General features: G+C 41.7%; 1 protein-coding gene across 5 annotated transcripts in view; it reads left to right on the top strand.

The window, feature by feature from the left end:
- BANP (BTG3 associated nuclear protein) overlaps nt 1–24,372 on the top strand; it is a 128,462-nt gene that overhangs the window by 12,458 nt on the left and 91,632 nt on the right. For 3 of the 5 annotated variants that reach the window (XM_027685091.1, XM_027685092.1, XM_027685088.1), the window contains exons 2-4: nt 11,230–11,371; nt 12,283–12,377; nt 13,611–13,810. In XM_027685091.1, coding sequence (XP_027540892.1) covers nt 11,302–11,371; nt 12,283–12,377; nt 13,611–13,810 — 365 coding nt within the window. In that variant the 5' untranslated portion in view covers nt 11,230–11,301. Of the gene's footprint in view, nt 1–131; nt 240–2,571; nt 2,762–11,229; nt 11,372–12,282; nt 12,378–13,610; nt 13,811–24,372 lie in introns of those variants that run through there. The other 2 variants (XM_027685090.1, XM_027685089.1) reach the window with 2 other exon arrangements.

Raw genomic sequence — 24,372 nt, 5'->3', positions numbered from 1 at the left:
GCACGGCCGCACCCGCCGCACACCCGGGCACACGCACCGCGCACCCGCCGCGCCCCCCGGGCCGCGAGCCCGGCGGGGAGGGAGCGGCCGTGGCGGGGGGGCCGCGCGCACCCCCCGCCCTCCCGTGGCTTCCCTATCAACCCGTGGTTTGATGTTGGGGAGAGATCCTTCGCAAGGCCCTGGCACAGGTTGCCCAGAGGAGCTGTGGCTGTCCCATGCCTGGAAGTGTCCAAGGCCAGGTTGGACCGGGATTGGAGCAGCCTGGTCTAGTGGAAGGTGTCTCTGCCCGTGGCAGGGGATTAGAATTAAATGATCTTTAAGGTCCCTTCCCCGGGGCTGGAGGTCACTCCCTGCAGGGTCAGTGCTGGGGTCGGTGCCCCACAGGGGTGTTTGGGGCAGGGGCAGGTCGGAGCCGGCGCTGCAGGTTCGGGTTGGGATGGATGGGATGGGAGCGCTCCCTCCATCCCTTCTCCTGGGGCAGGACGCGCTCGGCGCTGCCGCTGCTCCGGAGCGGTCACGGACAGGGAACATCCTTGGGATCCCTCACATCCCTCAGCAGGAGGAAAACCGCGTCCTGCTGTGCTTTGGTGTGTGGTCATGCAGTGCGAGAGGGGGTTTGTCACATCCATGTCGGGGTTGGTGTCTTCTACCCTCTTCATACCAGTGAGCTGTTCGACTAAAGACAGTAGGGTTAGATGGGATTTTGGGAAGAAATCCTTCCCTGTGAGGAGGGTAAGGCTCTGGCACAGGTTGCCCAGAGAAGCTGTGGCTGCCCCATCCCTGGAAGTGTCCAAGGCCAGGCTGGACAGGGCTTGGAGCAACCTGGGCTAGTGGAATGTACAGGGGATGGACCTGGATGGTCTTCCAGGTGCCTTCCAACCCAAACCATTCCAGCATTCTCTGAACACAGTCTTCTTTTTGCCCTTATTTGCAATTCAAGTGTTGCCTTTTTTGTTTTTTGTTTTATTTTTAAATCCATGCACAGTGGGAAGCTGTGTACTTCACCAAATATAGCCATTTTATCCTGCTATGGCACGGATAGTTTATGGATCAGTTTATTTTTGGAGCTCTCCAGGGAAGATTTTTTGAAGTAAACAAGTGTTATTAGCAACTGAGCAATTGCTACAGTGGAAGTGGCTTTAAATTGTTATTAAATTAAATTGGGAGTGTTTTTTTTGCTATTTTCTTGCCTTCTCTATGAGATGTAGTACCCTGTCTGTGGCAGGATTTCAAGAAGCAGAAATTTTGGATGTTTAAGAATTTAAAATATCAAGCAAAAAAGTGCTTTTGTCTGAATTTCGTAGTGTAGTCACTGAATTTCAAGTGATTCTTGAAACTGTGGGTTTTCTCTATTAGAAATTATTTATATGTATATAAATATATTTATATAAAACAGATGTTCTTAGAAATGGACCAGAATATGAGGGATTTGATTACTGTGAGCACCTTTTTCCATCATTAGATGACATCTTGGCAGTAGTTCAGTTTTCACTACCAGCTGTTAGGAAGAAAGATTATATATTTATTGAGAGAATAAAATGATATTGAGGTTGGGTTTGGGAAACATTTTGTCTCCTTCGGAGGATGAAAACACTTTATAAGTTTTTTTTGTTGTTGTTTTTTGATTTCTCATCTGTTTTACAGTAACTGGCTTTACGATTTTCATTACCCAGCCATGTGTAAGTTTTGTGGTTCCAGGACAAGTATTAGTTATGTTTTTTTTAAAGGGCTAATTGATTAATAAGACCCAGAATAATTGAATAATACCATTAAGTGTGGTACTAATTCTCAATGTCCACAGCTGCAGGGGCTCCACCAGCACTTGTTCCACTAAATATGTTTGGGAAAGGCTCATTTCCTGCCTGTGCTGGTTGTAACAGGGACAGCATCCTTGTTCTGGAGTTTTGGGGTGATGAGGAGAGGAGAGATGAGCTTTTACTCCCAGCTCCTGTCACCAGAAGCTCTAATTACGGATTTGCTTTGACTTTGCAAGGACTTGAGGTGTCTTTGAGCTTTTCCCTAAATTGGTAAAACACCATTTGTGCAGGAACGACACATGTTTTTTGTCAGAACTTGAAGGTTTTCCTCTTATTTCATTGGAGAAATCCTTGAATTGGAGTTGCTGGGATTGAGAAAAGATTAGAATTAGAACCACAAAAGGTCTTTGTAGATGAAACTTTGCCAATAAAATTTTGGTCACAGACTTATTTCCTTTAGTTTGAAACTTGATACTTAGTTATTAACAGTAATTGAAGTAACTTTATTTTCTGTTTTGTTTTTTTTTTTTTTGCATATTCATTTAAAGACTAATCTTTTTTTTTTCCCCCAAGTAAAAATAAAAAGAATCTACTGTCTTCAAAGTCACATCAAACACTTGTTTCCTTGCAGGTTTAGGTTTTTAAAGCTGCTGTTCAGTGTTGAGTTTTCCCTACCAGTTGTTGGCTGCAAAATACACAGAAGGTTTAACTTCGTCACATCCTTTGCCTTTGGGACTTGAATAAAATAATTTGTAATGTTGTCTGTTGAACAAAATCATTTTATGTTGTTTCCTGTTTGTAACTCCTGACTTAGAGCACTTAAGGGAAAAATACGTGAAGTTCAAGTTCTCCTCTGAAAATCGGAGCCTGTGCATTTTGGTGGAAGGGAATGGAGGGAATTCCTGGCACCTGGGAAGTTACTCACCCTTTATGTCCCTGCTTCTCAGGCACAAGTGTGTTACATGTGCCAACCTACCTCCCATATCCTGGGAATTTATAATATTGTAAGTTTAAAGCTGAGTTTAGTTTGGTTTTTTTTAACTAGAGGGAAGGGGAATGATAAACTAGGATCAGAAAATGAAAAATTGTGAGGCAAGGTGGGGTCAGGCTCTGCTCCCAGGGAACAAGGGACAGGAGGAAGTGGCCTCCAGCTGTGCCAAGGGAGGTTCAGGTTGGACATCAGGAGGAATTTCTTCCTGGAAAGGGCCTTGGAAGGGGCTGCCCAGGGAGGTGGTGGAGTCCCCAATCCCTGGAGGTGTCCAAGGAAGGCCTGGACATAGCACTGAGTGCTCTGGGCTGGGGGACAAGGTAGGGATGGGGCACAGCTTGGACTCGATGGGCTGGGAGGGCTTTTCCAACCTCAGTGATTATGAAAATATTTCAGAACATGAAGAATTCACTCTACGTTTTCCTACTGAAACAATCTCCAGTTTATAAGTATTTTTGGAAGAATGTTAAAGTCCTGGTGTCTGTGTTTTAAAGCAGTGCTCAGGTCTGTTTGGGCAGCTGGAAAGGCTCCTTTTTCTAGGTGGCTACAGGAGGAAAATCTGTTAGAAGACTGGAGTAAGCAGGTTACTTGTGTGTTTGATATTGACCATCCTGCTTTTTGTAGTAGCAGCCTGTGCCAATGCTGGGGTCTGTCCTTGACACCCCTGGAATTGCTGGATCAGGAAGTTTTCCCAGTGTATAGAAGATGAGCAGTGCATTTATTAGGAAAGATATAAAATGATTAAAAAAGTAAATTATTCCCTTTTTTTACTTAAGTTTCTGTTTTAAGTAAGCTGACAGAGGGAATTGCAGGGTTAGATGGAATATTGGGAAGAAATCCTTCCCTGTGAGGGTGGGGAGGCCCTGCCAGAGCAGCTGTGGCTGCCCCATCCCTGGAAGTGTCCAAGGCCAGGTTGGATGGGGCTTGGAGCAACCTGGGCTGGTGGAAGGTGTCTCTGCTCATGGAATGAGATGAACTTTAAGGTCCCTTCCATCCAATTCCATGATTTTAAGGGATGCTTTGAGTCTGACATTGTGGACCTGCCGTCACTGTCGGGGTACACTCTGCCAGCATTGCTGTCATGCTGATCATCTTCCTGAAAATAGTCTTTCCCCAACAGCTGTGGGATGGTTTGGAGTTTATTGAGGTGGAAAAGAAAAATACTTTTATATAAACAACATGAAACTAATTCTGGAAGTTTGTTCTTTGAATTTCATGGAATCATGAAATACCCTGAGTTGGAAGGGACCCACAGGGATCATCAGTCCAACTCCTGGCCCTGCCCGGGACACCCCAACAATCCCACCCTGTCCTGAGAGCGTTGTCCAAACGTTCCTTGAGCTCTGCCAGCCTTGGTGCTGTGCCCACTGCCCTGGGGAGCCTGTTCAGTGCCCAACTACCCTCTGGGGGGAAGAACCTTTCCCTGTTATCCAGCCTCACCCTCCCTTTAAGCAGTTGCAGGTTTTTTGAATCTGTTATCAATAAAATTCTCCATCTAGTGGATGAAACCAAGAAAACAACAGGACAGACTTTGCTGTCTGGGCAGGTCTTGTCTCCTCTTTGCTGGTTTTCAGCAAACTGTGCCCAGAGTGAATGACCTGTGTCTGGAATAATTCCAGCAGGATGGTGAGAGCTGAGCTCTGCCTTAAGGCCCCCGGTCTGGAAACACTTAGATCCAGTGCCTGGGCTCAGCTCGTGGAGTTCAATGGGGTTAAATGGCTGTAAAATTAAATTCAGCCCTTTCTGTGTGTCCAGGCACCTGAAAGTGCTGCTGCAACAGGTGTGAACAAATCCTTCCCAGCTCCCTTGGGAATAATTCCATCCAAGCTGTGGCAGTGCAGGTGTTGGCACGTGACAGCAGCAGGAGTGTTTGTGCAAGATCCACAGGGAATTCGGGCTGGAGTTGCTGGTGTGTGACCACCCACTGACATTCCTTGTTACAGAGCGTGTCCAACACCTGGGAGGACACTGGGAAGCAGGGAAGTGTATTCCTGGAGTGCTTGTTGTATGTTGTGTTGGGATTGTGGCCAATGGCAGCGTGGTAGAAGAGTTGGGAAAAGGCATCCAAGCAAAACAGCAGCTTGTACCAGGTGGAATGAAAAAAAAATCCTAAAAAGCTGAATATTTCTAAAAGCAAACAAAAAAAACAATACTAATGATGCGAGCTGTCCTGATAATACTTGAGAATTTCTGCCTCCCTCTGAGGTTTTGTACTTCAATAAGTTTCCAGCTCCTTTGTTCCTGGAGCAGCCATTCCTTTTTTTGGGTTACTCTCTGAATTTAAGGACTTGCAGTGGAGTCCATGAGCACAGTATCCCTGGGAGTGAGATTTATTTTATGTATCCATCTCCAGGATGTTGTGGCTGTTGTCTGGGCTTTCCCAGATAAGGAATGTTTCTGTCATTTTTGGGGAGAACAGATACTTTTTCTGATCTTTGACTGAACCAAAGCTGCCTTTATATTGTTGCACTCATTTTTAAACTGTTAAACTGAAATGCTCGTGCAGTTTTACTATGAAATTTGAAACACTGTTTTTACTTGCCCTTTAAGGTGGATTGAGCATAAGGATGAAAACTAAACAGATGCTAAGGAAGATAATTCTCCTTTGTAGTTTTTGGTAGTAATAAAGAAGTGTAAATCTGATCTCTTATCCCCTAAAAACTGATTTTCAACCTCCCAGAAAAAGGAGCTTCTCTTCAGAGAGCTGGGGCACAGGGGAGGCTGGCAGCTCTTGTATTTACAATGCACTGAACCCTGTATACTCTTAAATTGTTGCTTTTTATCCTGTTATTCCTCCTTTGTTACAGTAACATTTGCACGAGCAAGGCTTTTTTGGGAATCAGGAATTAGCATAGGAAGGCTCTGTTCCAGCTGCCAACCGAAGTGACTTTATCCTGGGGGAAAAGCCAGGCTTTGGGTTATTTAATTGTTGCAAGTCAGAGAGCAAGACTAACAGAGCCTTGTTGGGTTCTGAGCCAGGTAACACTCAGGAATAACTTCAGATTATCCCAACATTCCCGGTTCTGTCCCTGGGACTGCTCATGGAGGTGGTTCCTCTGAAGATACCACAGGGTGGTCAGGGCAGACCCATGTCCAGGTTAGAGCCTCACGAGGGGGTTATTCTTCAGGAAGACCTTCACCTGAACAATTTTGTCCTGTCCTTGGGGTGCTTTTTGCTGGGATTCCATAGTTTGCTTCCTGAGTGGATTTAACTGAGCTGGGGATTATTCCTTGCACAGAGACTTAAAGCTCAGAGGCCCCTTGGGCTGGTTCCCTGCAGGGATGAGACCTCAGGGAAGCTGGGCTGACTTAAATAAAGTTAATGAGTGTTTTGTCCTCTGGATGTGCCCTGTCAGGGGGTGGATGATCTTTACACTGGAATCCCTTTATGGCACAAAGTCATTTTACTGCCTCACTTCTCAGAGAGCACTAATCCACTGCCATGTGTTGAATATATTCCCATCACTGGGCTTGGCTTCACAGTCACCTGCTTTGGAAAACTTGTAAGTGGCAGTAGATCAGAGTTCTTGGAGGATAAGGAACTTTGTCCCATCCATGGTATATATTGGGCTCAGAAAAATGGGCTGCTGGGCTAAATTCATTGGGTAAATTCATTCAAGGGGAATAGTTTTCCACTACCAGAGGGCAGGGTTAGATGGGATATTGGGAAGAAATGCTTCCCTGGGAGGGTGGGAAGGCCCTGGCACAGGTTGCCCAGAGAAGCTGTGGCTGCCCCATCCTTGGAAGTGTCTAAGGCCAGGTTGGACAGGGCTTGGAGCAAACTGGTCTAGTGGAAGGTGTCCCTGCCTATTGCAGGGGATTAGAACTCAATGATCTTTAAGGTCCCTTTCAGCCCAAACCATTCCAGATTCCAAATGTGTTTGTATAATGAGGAATATATTTGTAACAAAAATGACATATTTGAAAGTTGACTTTAAGTGATTTAAAGGAAGAGTGGAACGAAGAAGGGGAAAAACATTTGGGGCTGTGGGGTTGGGCAAAGGCAAATGACATCCTTCCCCTTTTCTCACACAATCAGCACTAGATATTGGCATTGTTGGAGTATGACAGAAGTTTGTTTATTTATCAATAGCACTGAGAAATATTATCCAGGAGAATGATCAGCTGCTCCATAAGAGAAGTCCAATAAACACTCCAAATAGACCAAAGCTTTGGAAAAAATGTATTTTTTTAAAGGATAATGTTTACCCTCCCTAATTAGTATGAGAGACAAGATTTGTGTTTTGTGCATGTTTTTCTGTGTTAACAAGGGATTGGATGATTTTGATTATCCACTTTGGAATGCTGCCCCAGGACTTTGTAAAGCCATCAGATATTGCAGTAAATAGGTTTGTTTACAAGGCACTGCTCAGAAGAATTATTCTGAATTACTGTTTTAAAATAGATTAATTAAATTAAATTAAACTTGTGTGTGGAAAAGCTAATCTGGAATTCAGGTGAATTTAATTTAGTTGCTTACTAATATTAATTTGCTTAATTAAACAAAGGCTGATTTAATTCCGTGTTAAGTGTATCAATTCTGAGTAGGAGTATTGGCAGATATTTAGTGCAATTTATCTAATCTGCTTTAGATTTATACGTTTAGTTGTCTGTGATGAGTTTTTCTGAGTGTTCCAGTACTGGAGCCACCTCCAAGCAAGTGATTGTAGGGAGGGATTTAAGCTTTTTGCTCTGCTTTTTGAGGCAACACGAGATAACTTTAACTTTGTGCTTATTTATCCCACAGGAACAGGGGTCTGGTGGGTTTATTAGGGGAGGGGACCAAAGTAGGGTCTGGGGTGGGGAAAGGGGGACAGTGAAAGACCTGCTCTGGGAATGGGCTGAGTGATGCCAGAGGTCTGAGGGGTCACTGAGATTTCACAGAATCCCAGAATCACTGAGGGTGAAAAAGGGCTCCAGGATCATCAAGTCCAACCTGTGACTGATCCCCACCTTGTCACCCAGCCCAGAGCACTGAGTGCCACATCCAGGCCTTCCTTGGACACCTCCAGGGATGGGGACTCCACCATCTCCCTGGGCAGCCCCTTCCAGTACCTGACAGCCCTTTCCAGGAAGAAATTTCTCCTGATGTCCGACTTGAACCTCCCCTGGCACAGCTGGAGGCCGTTTCCTCTTGTCCTGTCCCTTGTTCCCTGGGAGCAGAGCCTGACCCCCACCTGGCTCTACCCTCCTGTCAGGGAGTTGCAGAGAGTGAGAAGGTCTCCCCTGAGCCTCCTTTTCTCCAGGATGAGCCCCCCCAGCTGCCTCAGCCACTCCTGGTGCTCCAGACCCTTCCTCCATTCCCTTCTCTGGACACGCTCCAACCCCTCAGTGTCTCTCTTGAAGGGGCCCAGAACTGGACACAGCACTTGAGGTGCCTCAGCAGTGCCAGCACAGAGGGACAGTCACTGCCCTGCTCCTGTGGCCGCACCAGGGCTGGTACAATCCAGGTGCCATTGGCCTTCTAGACCACCTGGGCTCATGCTCACTCTGTCACCAGCACCCCCAGGGCCTTTCCCCGGGGCATTCCAGCCGCTCTGCCCCAAACCTGGAGCGTTCCCGTGTTGCAACCCCAGGACAGGACCCAGCATAGCCCCCTGCTGACCTCCTGCTGTTGGCCTCAGCCCATGGATCCAACCTGTCCAATTGGAAGGTGCCCAGGGCTGGAGTGGGAACGGAGGTGGAAGGAGATCCCTCCAGTACACACCATAACCTATTTTTGGTGTTTTCATTGAGTGAGAGTCGAAGGAGCCTTTTCCCACCCCAGAACCCCCGGGAGAAGCGCTGAGTTCCATGGAGATCCACCTGGAGTGCTCAGCTGGGTCAGTGGGAGCTTGGCTGGCCAAGGCCTCCATAGCCAGTGTATTAATGGGATATTTTCCATTGCCTGGGAGAACCTGCCTCCCACACCCTCCCCCAGATAAGATAATTGACTATAAAATATCTCTCTGTTGATCCAACTTCCACATGCTGGTTGTGGGAGGAAGAGTGGGCACGTTCCGTGTCTCTGGTGTAGTTTATCCTCAGCTTCCCGGCTTTCTGCTAATATTTCTGTTTTATAACTTAATATTTGTTCCAGGTAATAGTTCAGCACTGGCAGCTCAGTGCCAATGTACATATACTTAATTTAGAATTAATAGGCACTAGAGCTTCAGCCAGAAAAAAAAAGTAGGGAAAAAAAAAAGAGAATATAGAGCAAATTTCAAGAAGAGAGGTGTTTTACATGAAGCAATGCTGGTAAATACTTTACTGACTAAATATATGGAAACTATATTGGGAAAGTTATTCTGAATTCTGGCTTCTACCCTTGGTTCTGAAAGCAAGGTCAGCCCACTGCTAAAATTTACTACTATATATTCAAATTGTGAATTTGGAAGAGGGGCATTTTATTCAGGGTGTGATAACTGCTGTGGTTGCAGTTTCCTTGGACACTGCTTTTCTAATCCACACATCCAGTGTTGATACCAAATTTATTTGTTTTTCCCTTATGATTTGATCCAGGAGCTCACTGTGACAGCACAAGGGAATTTTGTTCTGCCTGTCGAGAAGGCAGGATTGTGTCCATCAGGAGGTGGCTGATGGCTACGAGATGTCTCTGATTTAGTGAAATTGTACTAAATTTGTTTAAATGGCAGTAAATTTTGATGCTATGGAGATGCATTGCTGTGTTGTAGCTGTTCCAGTTGTAGTTGGTGGTTGTGCCCTTGTTTCAGGGCTCTGGGCCAGAATATTTTTATATTTCTGGTGTGAGGTTGAACACTTTCAGACTATGACCCATGAGAGGGGGAGGTGTTGGAAGTGTGAAATTATTTTATGTGTGTGTTGAAAAAAGGTTTAATTCAGCGATTTTTTATAATTAATTTTGAAGGCACATGGTCTGATTTTTGAGGTACCCTGTGCAGAGCCAGGAGTTGAACTTTAATCCTTCTGGGTCCCTTCAAACTCAGAATATTCCCTGATAAATATGTGCAGCACATGAAGTATTAAAACCATTGCAACACCTTCAGAATGCTTTAAAAAACACTGATATATTTGTAGCTCTGACTGATTTAAATGCAGCACATCAGTGAAATCTTGAATCCTGTAAATAACGAAGTGTTTAACAGTTGGGTTTTGTTCTAGTTTGTCCTTTTTTAGTGGATACCTTCCCTCAGGTTGAGGGGTTCTCACTATTCCAGGCTCTGTGTGACATGAGGAGCCAGCTGCTTTGTTCTGCCCAGCCTGGCTGGGCACCAGGATTTCTCAGAAATGGCAAATGGAATTTGCCAAAATGGCATCCATGTGCACAACTGGATTGCCAGGGATTTTTGGGAGTCCTGCCACAGTCTGTGCTGGCCCAAGAGTTTTCACCACGAGCAGAATTTCAAATGACTCAGTATTGGCAGTGCTGGTGTCTTGAGTGAACACTTTGGAGTCCTCTGAGATGGGCTTGCTCAGGATTCTTCTCCTAAAAATTTATCCTCCACCTGTCTGGCTTAATGGATTTCTTGTGCTCAAGTGGAAGAGGGGAAGAGGAAAATCTGTGTCAGCGTTAAGGGATGAATTATCATTTCCATTGGTAAACCTCAAACTATCTCCAGTGTTTTTTACTAAAGGTTAAAAAGGGAAAAAATCCACTGATCCCTTGGTATTCCTTGTCCATCCCTTCATAAACTGTGGGAAGGCACAGATATGAGTGATTCCAGTGATTTAAATTCAATTTTACAGGCTGAAGGTTTCTCTTAAAACATTCATAAATAACCTTGACAGAGAATTCCAAGGGAGCAGGGCTGAGAAATATTTTGGCTTTAAAAGCAGGACCATATTCTGAAAATGAATTAATCAGAGTTGAGCTGTAGAAAAACCAGGCAAGTTCATACTCAAAAAAAAGGTCAAGTTTTGCTTCAAGTCTAGTTTAATAAGCTGTGAGGAACTCCTTGTTCTCACTGAATTTGGGAAGATTTTAGAGGCCTGTACAGATTCATACGTGAATGTGCAGTAATTGCAAATCTAAAGGGGCTTGGGAGCTTCATGTGCTTTTGTGACATTAAGACTAAAGTCTGATCACTTCTGAGAACTAAGTAATAATTCATAAGTTAAAACTTTGCAATCCAGGAATGGTCTTGTATGTTCTTAGACCTTCTAAAAGAAAAAAAAAATTAAAAGAAAACATTTCATTTTGGATATTGTACTAATGAGCTGCCAGGTCTGTGAACCTGAATGGTCTCTTAATCCATTGGGAAAGTGCAGAAAGGTGGATCAGCAAGGAAGGCTTGAGCTCAGTCCTGATACAGCAGGATATACTCCTTGAGGTGCTGCAGGTTGTTCAGTGCTTTGCTTTTTGGGGTGGCTGCGTAAAATATCCATGGATACCACTGGATAATCACTTTGTAGGTTGGTCATTTCTTTGGGAATCTCCTTTAATAGCAGAAGAATGAAAAATAAAGGCAGTGTTGCTGTATCACGTGTATCTGTATTAACACTCTCCCTGCTGCTGTTTTCCAGGATTGCATGACGTGTCCAATTCCTGCCTTGGGGACCTGCAGTGGTGTGTGAGGGATTTGCTGCTGGTTCTGAATGATGTCAGAGCAGGATTTGTCAGATGTTGTTCAAATTGCAGTTGAGGACCTGACTCCAGATGACCCAGGTACCACTTACAGCTCTGCCCTCAACGAGGTGGAAATCACTGCTGGGCTTTACTTAGAAATACAAACCAGGCTGCAGAGTTTTTTCCCAAAAGGTGCTTCTAAAGACCACATCCCACATTTTCAGTAGCTCCACCTGTGTATGTTCAAACCCTTTAGATGAGATTATTTGATTTATTTTACTTTCCTTTTAAAGACTTTACTGCCTGGGGCTTCTTTTTGTGCAGGGGTACATTAGTCCCAAAAACTGAATGAAATATGACCTCCTGCAGTCTTTTGTTTTTTTCCTTTCCCTCAAATGGGAGCTGTCACCCATCTATTAGGGATTGTTGTTTTACTTGTAAAATAGTTTCTCTCCTATGTTATTAAAATTCTTTGTACAGTAAAATTGAAAAACACTTCTGAAAGCAAATACTGTGATATCCCTTGCTTAGAGCTTGACCTACTAAACAAAAATATATTGAGATCAGCTCTAGATCTTGATCCTTTGTGATGAATGGTCAACGTGGCCTTTGAAGTAAGTGAAAGAACAGTAACTGCAGTTATGGAAAACAGAAACACAGACCAAAAAACTGCTTTTCTAACACAAAATGAAAAAGTTCCTTCAGAAATATTCCCAAATATTTGGAGGAGAAGCCTGTCTCTGCCTGGTTGATGACTTGGAGTTCAGGATTGTCTAGTGGGGTGTGGACAACCTTCAACAAGTCTTTGCTCAGTTTGGTACAGGAACAAACCTGGTCAGATCCCCATTGTCAGATATTTAAGAGAAAAGCCAAGTAAATGTAAGAGAATCCCTGCAATATGTTAATTAGATACATTTTACATTCTTTTGTTTTCTCCTTTTGATGTATTTTTGATTTGAGCCTTGTCCTCTTGTGTTGTGAACTCTGGCAATGCTCTTTTTTCTTTGCAGTTGTGTTGGAGAACCATGAGGTGGCAGATGACGACGTGGAACCTGCTCTGAAACGTCAGCGCATCGAAATCAACTGCCAGGACCCCTCCATTAAGGTGACAATGCCTTTGGTGTCATTGCTAATACCAATTAAGTTCACTTTCTTAGGAAAAAATGTTAAAAGAATGTAAAATAAATTGTTTATACAGAATGCTGGAATTATTCATGGCCTTCTTGTAAGTGCTTGTTCATTTTTATGCATGAATTTTAAAATCTGGATGACTGTCTAAAGAATTTTATATGGAACATAAAATATCTGAACAATTCCACTGACTCAAACATCACTATTGGTGTATTTTGTCATGAAGCCAGTGAAGTTGACTGAAAAGATAAACTTGAACATGTGTTTGTATTACAATTTGTAGATACTTTCAGCGTGTTTTAAATTATTATTTGAAGCCACCAACGTTCTCCTAAACAGATAATTCATATTTGGTTCAGGCTCAGTAGCTCAGAACTTCCCCCGCTGTTCTCACTAGTTTGCTTTAAGGTTGTTTTTTGTCTTGGAGCATAAGTTTATGACTAAATATTTTATGCCACACACATTAAATAGTATGTAATTCTGTATTTTTGGAATGTTCATGGAATCTGAAGCTCTGTTGAAAGAGCAGCGGCTCCATGAGCCAGCGTGGTTTGGGGTGTTCGGTGAGTGCAGGGCCACAAGATGGCAGAGCTGCTGTTTGCAAAGCACAGTGTGTGTAACTTTTCCCTTTAAGGGCCTGCTTTCCCAAGAGAACACGAGTAGAATATGTTTTCTTTTGCAAAAGATTGCATAGGAAAACAGATTTTATTTATTTGCTTTCCTTGATTTGCTGTTGAGGAGAAAACTGAAGTGAGCAGCATTAATTGTCCTGAAGGTTATTTGTGTTGATACAATTTCCACTGCGATCATCTGAATTTGTCTGTTTGGACAGGAAAAAAACTTAGTTAACTTCATCCAGGAGGATGCATTCATAGATTTATAATCCTTCTGTTTTCACATGTGGAATGAAAGGCTTTGGCACATCACTGGAAATGATTTTGTGGTGTATGAAATCATCCCTACAAAGTGCTTAGGTGAAAATGCTTTTGGCTCGTGTGCTTTTGGCTTCTGAATAAAAATCTGGATGAATCTGAGAATGCTAAAATGCTCCTGAATGTCATCAGGTTTGAACAGGTCTGAGTTTTGTCACTGCTAATTCCTTTAGAATTGTTTCCCAGTCACGTTTATCCGGAGCTTCCTCCCGCGTGTGTCGCCGGAGATAAATCCGTGTTTAAAATGAGCTTCTTCTGCCTCCTCCCCTCTGCAGTCATTCCTGTATTCCATCAATCAGACAATATGCCTGAGGTTGGACAGCATTGAGGCCAAGCTGCTGGCACTGGAGGCCACCTGTAAATCCCTGGAGGAGAAGCTGGACCTGGTCATGAACAAGCAGCACAGCCCCATCCAGGTGCCCATGGTGGCCGGGTCCCCGCTCGGCGCCACCCAGACCTGCAACAAAGTGCGATGGTAAGGACACATCACTCACCACTGAGCTCTTAAAATAACAGCAATCCACTCTTTGGGCCTTTCCTTCTGTCTGCAGAGCTGTCAAGAGGCTGTTCATGGAGGCAAAATTAATTTATCTTGGAGGAAATTTCTGTGCCAGTTTCATGATGTTACTCAGAACGAGTCCATGGACACTTTGCAACTCTCACATTTCATTTTGACTTAAACCAGGCTCATTCATCCATCCTCTGGAAAAGCCTCAGACAGGTTTTTTAGGCTTGCTTTGCTTTTATTTATGTAGCTGTTTTGACTTAATGAGTTCATCATCATTCTAATTGCTTCTCATTTTACTTCTATTCACCAGAAGTACAATGGAGTTTGTTTTATGGGCTTGTTTTCTAAAGGCTCCTGCTAGAAAAATATCTGTGCTTATTTTGGAGTTAGAAGTTGGAAGATGGAAAATCTGGTGAATTATCTAATGCACTTTGATGAAAGAGCAAGCTTGACCTGCAGTCCCTTGGTGTATGAGCTGCCTAATATGGTTTTAAATATCTGAATCTTGATGTTCCTGTCATTTTACTGTGGAGATGAATCCAGACACAGGAAGCTGCTTATGAAAATACTCTTTTCTCTAATAACTTTTTCCTCCTCATTCATATTTTTATAGATTAGAAAATACTTAATTCTTCTCTAAATACCTACTTTTTATTCTCCATTACAAAGGTGTTTAGGCATTTAATTTTTCTCTAAAAAAATGCTGTGTCTAACTTTTCCTCTGCGCTTGAAAGCTTCACAGTCATACATTGAAAAGGTCAATCATGGCCAAGTTCTATAAGAAAAGAAATAAAGTGCATGGGATAACTACTTGGGATCATACAAGTAACTGGAGTATCACACCAGTGTTTTTGCTAAATAATCAGTATTTCTTAAAGAACCTTCTTTAAACCTGGGGTGGGTTTTTTGTCATTATTTTGGAGATCTTCAAGTTCTTGTGCATTAGCTGAACTTACTGTTTGTGCACAAAAGACTTGAGAAGCCTTTTTGAGAAATGGCCCCTTTGGGACTCTATTAATTCTTGTTCAGTGAATGCTTTCCTCTGTAAATTGTACTATTTTGAGTTTCTTAAGGGATTTGTCAGACCTGAGCTGTTTTGTTTTGGTTTGTTTTTTTTTAAATCTCTGTAACCATCAGAAAGCTGTCCTGTGTGTTAACGGGGAACTTGGCATTTAATCTTTTGCTTTGGGTGTACAAATTTTTGCTGACAGCTTCTCAGACAGTCTGAAAGTAAATTTAGATAGAATTCTTGAAGACTCTGAGATTCTCTGCCCCAAATATTTGTTGGTGTTGGTCTGAAGTTGCACATTATCAAACCTGTGGTGCCAATAAAGCACTGAGGGCTTTTTGTTCCTGAGCAGGCTGTGGCCTCTGTGACTCAAAAGAAAATAGGGCTGAATGTGTTTAACTTGGCATTGATGACACTCCAGTTTCACAGGGACAGAATGTTTCCCTGAATTCCCTGTGTCTCATTCATAAAAACCTGTATCACTTGTTGATTATTGCCAATTAAAGCCTGGTCTGGTTTATCAACTCTCTGTATCCTTCCCTCTTCCCCTTCCAGCACAGAAGGCAGAGCTTCCACTGAGAGTCAGTGTGTTCATAGAATCATGGAATGGTTTGGGTTGAAAGGGACCTTGAAGTTCCCTTCATTGAGTTCTAATCCCCTGCCATTGGCAGGGACACCTTTCACTATCCCAAGTTGCTCCAAGCCCTGTCCAACCTGGCCTTGGACACATCCAGGGATGGGGCAGCCACAGATTCTCTTTTCCTGCGTAAAACCTTTAGGAAAACAAACAAAGCTAATGAAATATTATAAAGGTATTGGTATAAAACCTAAAGTACCCAGAATTCTATTTTTTAATTTTTTATGTATTTAATTTTTCAGTGAGTTACAAACTCCTTTACCAACCTAATTGCATTTTTATCAGAAGCATTTTTATAGATTATAGTAAACTATCCTCCTCTGCTAATCCAGACTTTTAGAAAGAATAGTAATTCCTCAGCCCTTATCACTGAGTAGTTCAGTCTCTGGTGGATATTGTTCACCTCTTTCCTGTGTTCACTGCAGTTGATACTATAACTCATTAGGTGATTTAAACCACTTTCCAAGTTTAATTTATGGCTAATTTTTCTTTCCTTTTATTTCATTCAGTGATGAATAAATTAACATTGTAAACCTTGAGGATTCTTACTGCCTGTAACTGGAGTTAAGAGCTAATTGTCCCTTCCTGGAAATACCTGAGGACCCTCAATTTTCAGGAATATTTTACTTTATTTATTTGAAGTAGCCAGTTTGAAACAAAGCATGGCTTAGGGAGTAGAATATCTGCAAGATGTGAGGTTTATTTTCAAGTTGCAGGTACATTACTCAGCCTGCTGTGAGCCTGAGCTCATACACTCAACTCAATGCCTGAAAAAATATTTCTCTGGAAGCAGATTCAGCCCTGGAGACAACTCAGGGACGTATTTTGGGGGTGAGAGGGAGTGGAGTGCTCCAGGTAATTGAGTCAGCGATTTGGGGTGTTAATCAGAAGGTATTATAAAGGTTTTATTTGGAGAAGCTTTGGAGTTCAACAGGTTTTCAGAAGTTCCTGCCACTCTCTGAGCAATCCAGGTTTATTTATCCTGTCTTAGGTCAGAGCCTTTCCTGGGGCCTCATCCAGCACCGTTTTTAGTGTAAAAATTGAAGTTTGAAACAAAACCACAAATGGACTTTTGTCATTGCTTTGGATGGATCCTTTGGGATCAATAAATTCTCAGCCTTTTCCTTTCTGTCATCACTCAACTGGGAGCAAACATTTATTTAAATTCCCAGTTCAGGTGTCCCGTCTGGAGCTTCCCACAGTGAGAGTCCTGTGTGACGGGGTTTTTCCTCAAGGATTGAGGAGGAAGGGGCTGAAGGAAAATGGCACAATTGTCTGGGCTCTGTTTTCACAACGTTCTCTTTGGTTACACTCACAACTGGGGAACAAAGTCAATATTTACACGATGTAAGATCTTCATTGAAACTTCATGACTTTGGAGGATTTTACCCCTTTTTATGTATTTAAAAATTCTGTTTAAATCCCAAGGTTTTTAAAGAGCGCAGAAATAGAAGCCAAATTTTGATATTTTTGATAAATTTTGGCAAAGTGGAATTTTGAGTGAGGGAGTCAGAACTTGAAGTGATAATTGCATTTATTGGGCCGCAAAGGTGTTACTTTTCCAGGCCTTTTGGGGCCTCCATTTTCAGTTCTACTGATGAAGTAAAGGGGTTTTTTTACACTTGCATTAACGTATGAACACACCCACTCTGTTTTCAAGCTGAATGTGTGAAACATGTTTTGAATGGTTTTCTTCCCTGAAGGAAGTTAGTGACCAACACCTTAATGCCAGCAATGAGCAGCATTTCATCCTGGAGGAATTGTTGGGGCTTGAAAAACGTAAGTGGATGGATGAAACCCCCAAATTTCTCCCTGAGGTGCAGAAGACACGTTTATCTGAAAACTACAGTTCTGACTTGCATTCAAAAATTCAATTTATGAAACAGAACTAATGAAATGAAGGAATTATTTGATTGTCTGTCAGCCCCTCTTATCCTGTTTATTTTAGTTTCTTTGGCTTTGTTATGAAAAAAACCCAAATCCAAATTTGACATATTTGATTCCCTGAAAACCATGACAATGCTTTCCAAAGTCTCCTAATTTGTCACAAAACTTGTCAGCCTCAATCTCTGGAGATTTACAGATTTTTATTTTACCCACACAGGAACATGGATTTAACTCCCTGCTGGGAGTTAAATGAACTTCTGTGATCTGTTATATTTATGGTCAGTACAACCTTATATTGAAAATAGTGGCTGTGATTTTTATATATTTAAAATTCCCACAGGACTAAGAAGTGGCATCTTGGATGTGTCCAGCAGTGTTTGCTTTGGAATTTCACATTCCATTTTTGTTGCACTAAGATATTGGGGAGCCAAGTGTTTAGTAATTTGGTGTTGGGATTTGATAAATTGAGAAGCAATGTCTGACTTGCAGACAGCATTAGGGGGAGAGTGCAAGGTCAGGCATGAAATTAAAATAACAATTTAATACCAGCAGTTCATCTGTGTCTTGGAGAGTTCAATAATTCCTGCGTGGATGGGGTGGAACTTAATCTATAAAACTTTGCAAACTGACCAAGATTTGAACTGTGGGCTCATTCTCCCAAGTCCAATTTTTCTGAAGTGAATAATTTCTCAAGAAATATCATTTATAATAATCCAGTGACTCAAGTGAGAGCCGAGCAGAGTCTGAGAAATGGATGCAAAATGTGTGGCTTGGATCTTTTCAGTTGTGATGGTGGTGTTTGAAATGGGCCTGTGAGGCTTAAAATGCCATAAATGAGCTTTTAGAGAGATATAATTTTGAATTCCTAAATAGAATATACACTGAAAATCAAGCTGCAGGTAATAAAGTTCCTTCAGGTTTTAGACAAAGATGTCAGATGTATTGCAAGGTTTGGTATTTTGCTCTTTGCCAGGTAATCCTACAGTAAGTTTTCCTGGTTGTTACTCTTAGCCCATGATCAATGTGAAATCCTTTTAATTTGGGAGGTTTGAAGGATCAGGAGTAATCTGTGATCACTCTGAACCACATGTGGAAAAACAGTTTATTCCCACTCAGCTGAAATCCAGGAACTTTGGGTCTGAGACCTCTGTGAGTCCTTTTAATTTCATTTTAGAACCAACATCCTTTAATTGTGAGGGTTTCTGGGAAGGGAAGAAGAGGAATAGCTGGGAATCAAACAGGATTTTAGTTTATACACAGATTAGGGGGACATTTACTGGTCTAATTAGTATCTGAGAACATTTAAACCCAATTACAGTATTAAAACATGGGTTAACCTGACCCCTTGCCAAGTCCCATAGGGTTATATTAGCTGAATTCCAGGGAAAGCAGAACATTTAATTCCATGGCTCCATGAGCACAGGCAGCTCATGCATTCCAGGAGTAAATATAAAGGTGCATGACTTGGAATTTGGTTCATATGGCTCATGTTTTTCCTCCTGCCTAAATAAACAATTAAAAAAATTCTTGTATTTAATGAAATTGGAGAGTTTTTACCTCTTGAATATTGTAAAATGGGATTATAATTTAGTGAAACTCTAAAAATCTTAATATATACATGAAAGTACGTGTTACATACTGTATATTTTAAGAAGTAATTTATTAAGCATATAATAAACAGAAGGGGGCAGAAAAGCCTTATATATTCTTTCGGGTTCCAGTCTTGAGAACTTAAATATTTTGGCTGTTCCAGTCTCTGGGAGCTTGAAAATCCAATAGTAAGAAACTTTTCCTGTAAATTGGGTATTTAATTCTGCAAGTGCAACAAATGAAAGGAGTGAAGAGGAAAGCAGATAATCAATTAGTGATTAAAGGGCAAGGTTTCATCTGCCTTTGGAAATGGAACATTTAGAAATTAGATTATGAAAATTTAGAAATGCAGGTTGTCTTTTGAACTAATTTGCATACCAGTTTATGGCAGATTGAAGTACCAGTAATTCTGTTTTTAAAAATTGCAAACCCAACTGCTTTTCACTTGGAAAATAATCCCCATTAGTATAGTTTAAAAAGAAATAATCTCCGGTGTTTTAGAGAGTCCCAGTTTTACTTTAAGTGAGAGGGAAAAGAGCAGTAGAGGGATGCAGAGCTTCCCAGGGGTGGAATGACCTCAGCAGTTGGACTTGATGATCTTAAAGGTCTTTTCCAACCTTTTTGGTTCTGTGACATCTCTCAGGGTTGGTAACATGGCAAAGAGCCAGAGTTCCATCTGCTTTCTTTGGCAGGAGGTGCCATTTAACTGATACATTTCCAAACTAAAAAACACATTGGTTGGAGTCCGAGTGTCTTTCCAAACAGGATTTTTTCCTTTTTGGGGAACTGTACATTTTTGCATATCTTTAACTCAGTCTCTTTGTTCCATAGCACAGGGTGGAGTATGAGGCAGGAAATCTGCTCCTAATAACCTTTTAAATTGGATTCTTCAGACAAAGTGAAGAGTGGCATTGCTTTAAATGCCTTCAGGGCATCTGGAAATTCCAGATTCTGTCCCAGCTCTCAGAGCAGCATCCTTGGCCTTCCTAGAAAAACATGTGTGTGGTGGCAAGTGGACAGAACTGGCTGGGGAATGAGGAAAAGCAGGAAAACCAGAGGTACCTGATGGAAATTATTTACAAACCACTCTGCTTGCAGAAACCTGCTGTTGGATTTATTGGCAGTTTATCTGATGATCATCAAGGCTTCACTTACTATAATTAGTGTCTTGAAAGCCAGTTTATTACACTGCCTCTTTTCCCCTGAGCTTTTAGTGCTTAAATCAGACTTATGCTGATCTTAGAATTTGTAAGAAAATGATAAAAATAATATAGAAGTAGTTAATTGTATAACAAAGTATTCCAAGTCTTTTGTTTCACACAGACTTTTCTTAACATGAAGCAATTTGTATTTTAGTAAATAATTCCATTCATAGTGCTCAGGATCAGTCCAGCCTCTGTCATTTTATACTCAATCCAATATCCAGTTGCTACACTGCTCCTACTTATCTGGCTCAGGAAGTTAAGCCTCAAAGAAGGGTAATAACTGCAAATTTCTTTCCATACTGTCTGCAAACAAGATCTCTTTGCTGTTGTATTTTTATGAGTTTATCTTCAAAAAGGCTGCTATTAACCTGTGAGTTTTGTCATGACCTGGCCTTTTCTTGTCCATAAGCAAAAGCAGAAGACTAATAATTAATGTAATTTCTAGTATAGTATTTTTCAATCCTGGTTATGTCACATATGGCCTGGATGTTTTATTTTTGCTGGTTTTGTGTATTTGTTTAAGGCAAGAGGTTCATTAATGTGTCACTACAGTAAATTTTTACAGAGTTTCAGTTGTGTTCAAAATAAGAGATTTTTAAATTTAGTTGTATTTTTTGAAAAACAAGGTATAAATTTACTTGTATACCCATAGAGGTGGTGAAAAATGCTGAAGAAATGAGCCTGGCTTTGTAAGAGGTGGTTTTTTGGGAGTTTTGGGTCACTTGAGGCATTACTTGGTTGTTGGGGGGTTGTTGAACTCGTTGTTGAGTGTTGTCATTTATGACTGATCCCACTTGGTTGTCCAGGTGGGTTTAGCTTTTCTCAGGGCAGAATAATCCACAACAGATTTTTAACAACTTTTCAAATTGGTGGATAAAGTTTATCTTAAAGCTGGTAATTGATGTTTTTCTAACTGTGAGCCAACTCAGAGGCTCCTCTCTAGGTAAGGCTGAGTGCAATGAACTACAGAGATGTATTTGTAACATGGAAAATGTCTGGCTTGTACTTAGTTGAGTTCAAAATTTGATGCTGACTGTTCTTAAATTGTTAACAATATGTTTTAATAAATCCTCATTTGCTTTATCTTTATTATTAATTGATTGCAGCTCTCCCAGGTCTCAGATCCATGAATCTCTCCAGCCATGGCTGGTGTACTTTGGCTTGTCTTTTCACCTCATCCTCGGGGCTGGCTTTGCAATGTCTGCTCTGGGCTGATGTTCCACATGCAGGGAATCCAAAGATAATCCTTGATGACTGAACTCTCACTGACAATGATGGATAACGCTGCTGCTTTTTTGGCAGTTCGCTGTAACGAGGCAGATGGATGGGCTGAGACTTTAAAATTTTAACTGCTCTTGGTTTCCCACCTGCCTGGGGAACAGTTTGGTTGTTGACAAGTTTACTCTCTTGAGGACCTGCATTAATTTTTAGGGCATAAATCCAGTATAATTTCATGTATTCTTTGCCAGTTTGTGGTTTTGTTCATGTAGTGCAAGTTCATAAGTGGGTTTTCTCATTCCTCTTTGGATAGGGATCCTTAACTGTGTGTGCAGAAGGCAAAGGAAGCAGGTGGCCATCAGGAGGAAGGAGCACTTTAACTTTATCTTCCTAAATAGAGATGAAAAGATGCAAAGAGTGGCTGCTCTTCCAGATGAACACAAGTGTTAGTGAAAGATAAATCAGAAAAAAAAAATGAGGAAAACACCACACTTTTAAAAAAGATATTTGTCTATATAATTTGAAAAATATATAGATTTAATATAATAACTGTAATATTCCTCCAGAGCTCCCACACATGCATGAACTATACATTTAAGTCTTCATGTTCATCTGGAAAATACCAAAGTTCAAGGTCTCATTCCCAGACTTGCTTTCCTTGAGGCTGTGTTTGGCTGGAGGCTCTGCCAGCAGGAACTCCAAGTCCTGCATCCCAGGCTCCTCTGCTCCTCCATTAACTGCTCCTTGTGATGTGTCTCGGAGAACAACTTGTCTGAAAAGTTCAATCCAAGTTTTTCCAAGTAATTTTCATCCATTTGGAGAAACACTTTTGATCTTGCACCTTGTGGAAGATTTTTCTCTCTCTCCAAATGAAAACCTCAGCTGGGAAGAGGAGGAGATGATGGGCCTGGTATTGCCAAAAGTTCTTTTCTGTCACTGGCTGCACTCTGTGTGATTGGCAGGTTATTGGCAATGGAAACCCAACCATGAAGATTAATGAGCATTTCTGACTCACACGTTTTCCATACTCAAAATGACCTTTGGCAGCAATTTTCTTATGCAAAATATAGGATGGCCTTTTAAAAAAAAATAATCAGAGGCTAAATTGACAACTACACTTGAAAATCATTAGTTGGTATGTTTATTTTTTTAGAAATATCTTCACCTGTAATTTAGCAGATTATTCAGTAATCAGTAAAAAGATCCCCAAATATTATTATATCTGTACGTTTCATGCATTTATAATTTTTTACTAAGTTGGGTCCAAGAACAGGCAAATTGCAGAGCCAGTCTCTCCAAGTCCTAATGCTTATGGGGAAAGGAATATGTGAGCACAAGTGGAAAGTTGTGCAGCCTGTGCAGACATGCTGGGCTTGGGAAACACTCCCACTGACCCCCTGAATATTTTCTTTCCATCTTCTCCAGTAGTCCTGGCAGCACTCAGAGAAAGAATTGCTTCACTTGGGATCTCAGTGAATATTGAAAGCTTTCCTCCTCCTCCTTGGTGTTTTCTGTATTTCAGTACATAAGGAATGATTTAAAGTTATTTCATCTTCAGAGATGGACAGAGTGAAAAAAGAAATTGGAATAATAAGTGGGGATGCACTTGTCTGTAATGAGTTTTAATGAATTCCTTTGATGGATTTTTGTCAGGTTGGCCTGATATTTTGATTTTATGTAGAATTCTGTGTTTATTTTGTGTATATTCGGTAGATTTCTAAATAGATCTGAAAACAGAGATTAGAACATCTCACAGGGAAGTCAATGGGAAGCAAATTCCCGTATCCCTCTCTACAACTCCCTGACAGGAGGGGGGAGCCAGGTGGGGGTCAGGCTCTGCTCCTGGGGAACAAGGGACAGGACAAGAGGAAACGGCCTCCAGCTGTGCCAGGGGAGGTTCAGGTTGGACATCAGGAGGAATTTCTTCCTGGAAAGGGCTGTCAGGCACTGGAAGGGGCTGCCCAGGGAGGTTTGGAGTCCCCATCTCTGGAGGTGTCCAAGGAGGGCCTGGACATGGCACTCAGTGCTCTGGTCTGGGTGACAAGGTGGGGATCAGTCACAGGTTGGACTTGATGGTCTGGGAGCCCTTTTCCAACCTCAGTGATTCCATGAATCTGTGATCTGCAGGGACAGATGTGTACAAATTGGAGTCCAGGAGAACCCCATGGAACCCTCCTTTTCAAATTTAGTGGGGCCTTTATGTACTGGTCCCAGTGATTTCCTTTTCTCCCAGCTCAGGTTTCACGGCATCAGCTGTGACGAATTTCTGCCTCGATGGTGCCTCGTTGTCACAATTTGTCAGCGAATTCCGGGGCTGTTCGTGTTCCATATAGAACACAGACTGGAATCGTAGTTTCTTGGTTAACATTTAGGATGTTTTCAATGGAAATGTTCCCTCCTCCTCCTTCTCCTCCTCATGCAGACTTTTGACAGCATCATTCTTCAGGAGTTAAACACAAGAAATTCCTTCTCCTTAAAGACTGAGAAAGAATTGAGTGACTTCATAAAAATGAACATTCCTAAAAAAAGGCACCACCCCTGCAACTTCTTCTTTCTTTTATGCCAGTTTTTAGTGCTAAGACTTTTTTTTCAAATATAAACTTAATAAGAGCAAAATGCTAAGGACTTTCTAAATGTAATTTTTATTGCATTTATCTCTACAGTTGAAATTAATTATTCAGAGTCTTCATTAAAAATAAGCTTTGGTAAGTGACATTTTAAACAGGCAGCCAGAAGTGATTGCAGGGAAGATGGTGATAAAGAACAGCGTCTAAAAGGAAGTGTAAAATACTTGAACATTTTAAACTGGCCTGTAAAAACTTCCAGTGGAGCTGTTTGGGCAATTTGGGAAAATGTAATGGGAGCACACGTTGCTCTGGACAGCATTGCCACGTATTGCTGTGCTGCCAAGTGTTTGATGGGGTTTTTTATTAAAATGTTCAGTGCTGGCATTGAGAAAATGGAAACAAGTTTCCTTTTTTTT

The sequence above is a fragment of the Neopelma chrysocephalum genome, unplaced genomic scaffold (assembly GCF_003984885.1).
Source record: "Neopelma chrysocephalum unplaced genomic scaffold, ASM398488v2 Primary Assembly neopelma1_68, whole genome shotgun sequence".
Classification (NCBI taxonomy): Eukaryota; Metazoa; Chordata; class Aves; order Passeriformes; family Pipridae; genus Neopelma; species Neopelma chrysocephalum.
Note: the sequence above shows the minus strand (reverse complement) of the source record. Positions and strands in the feature narration are given on the sequence as shown.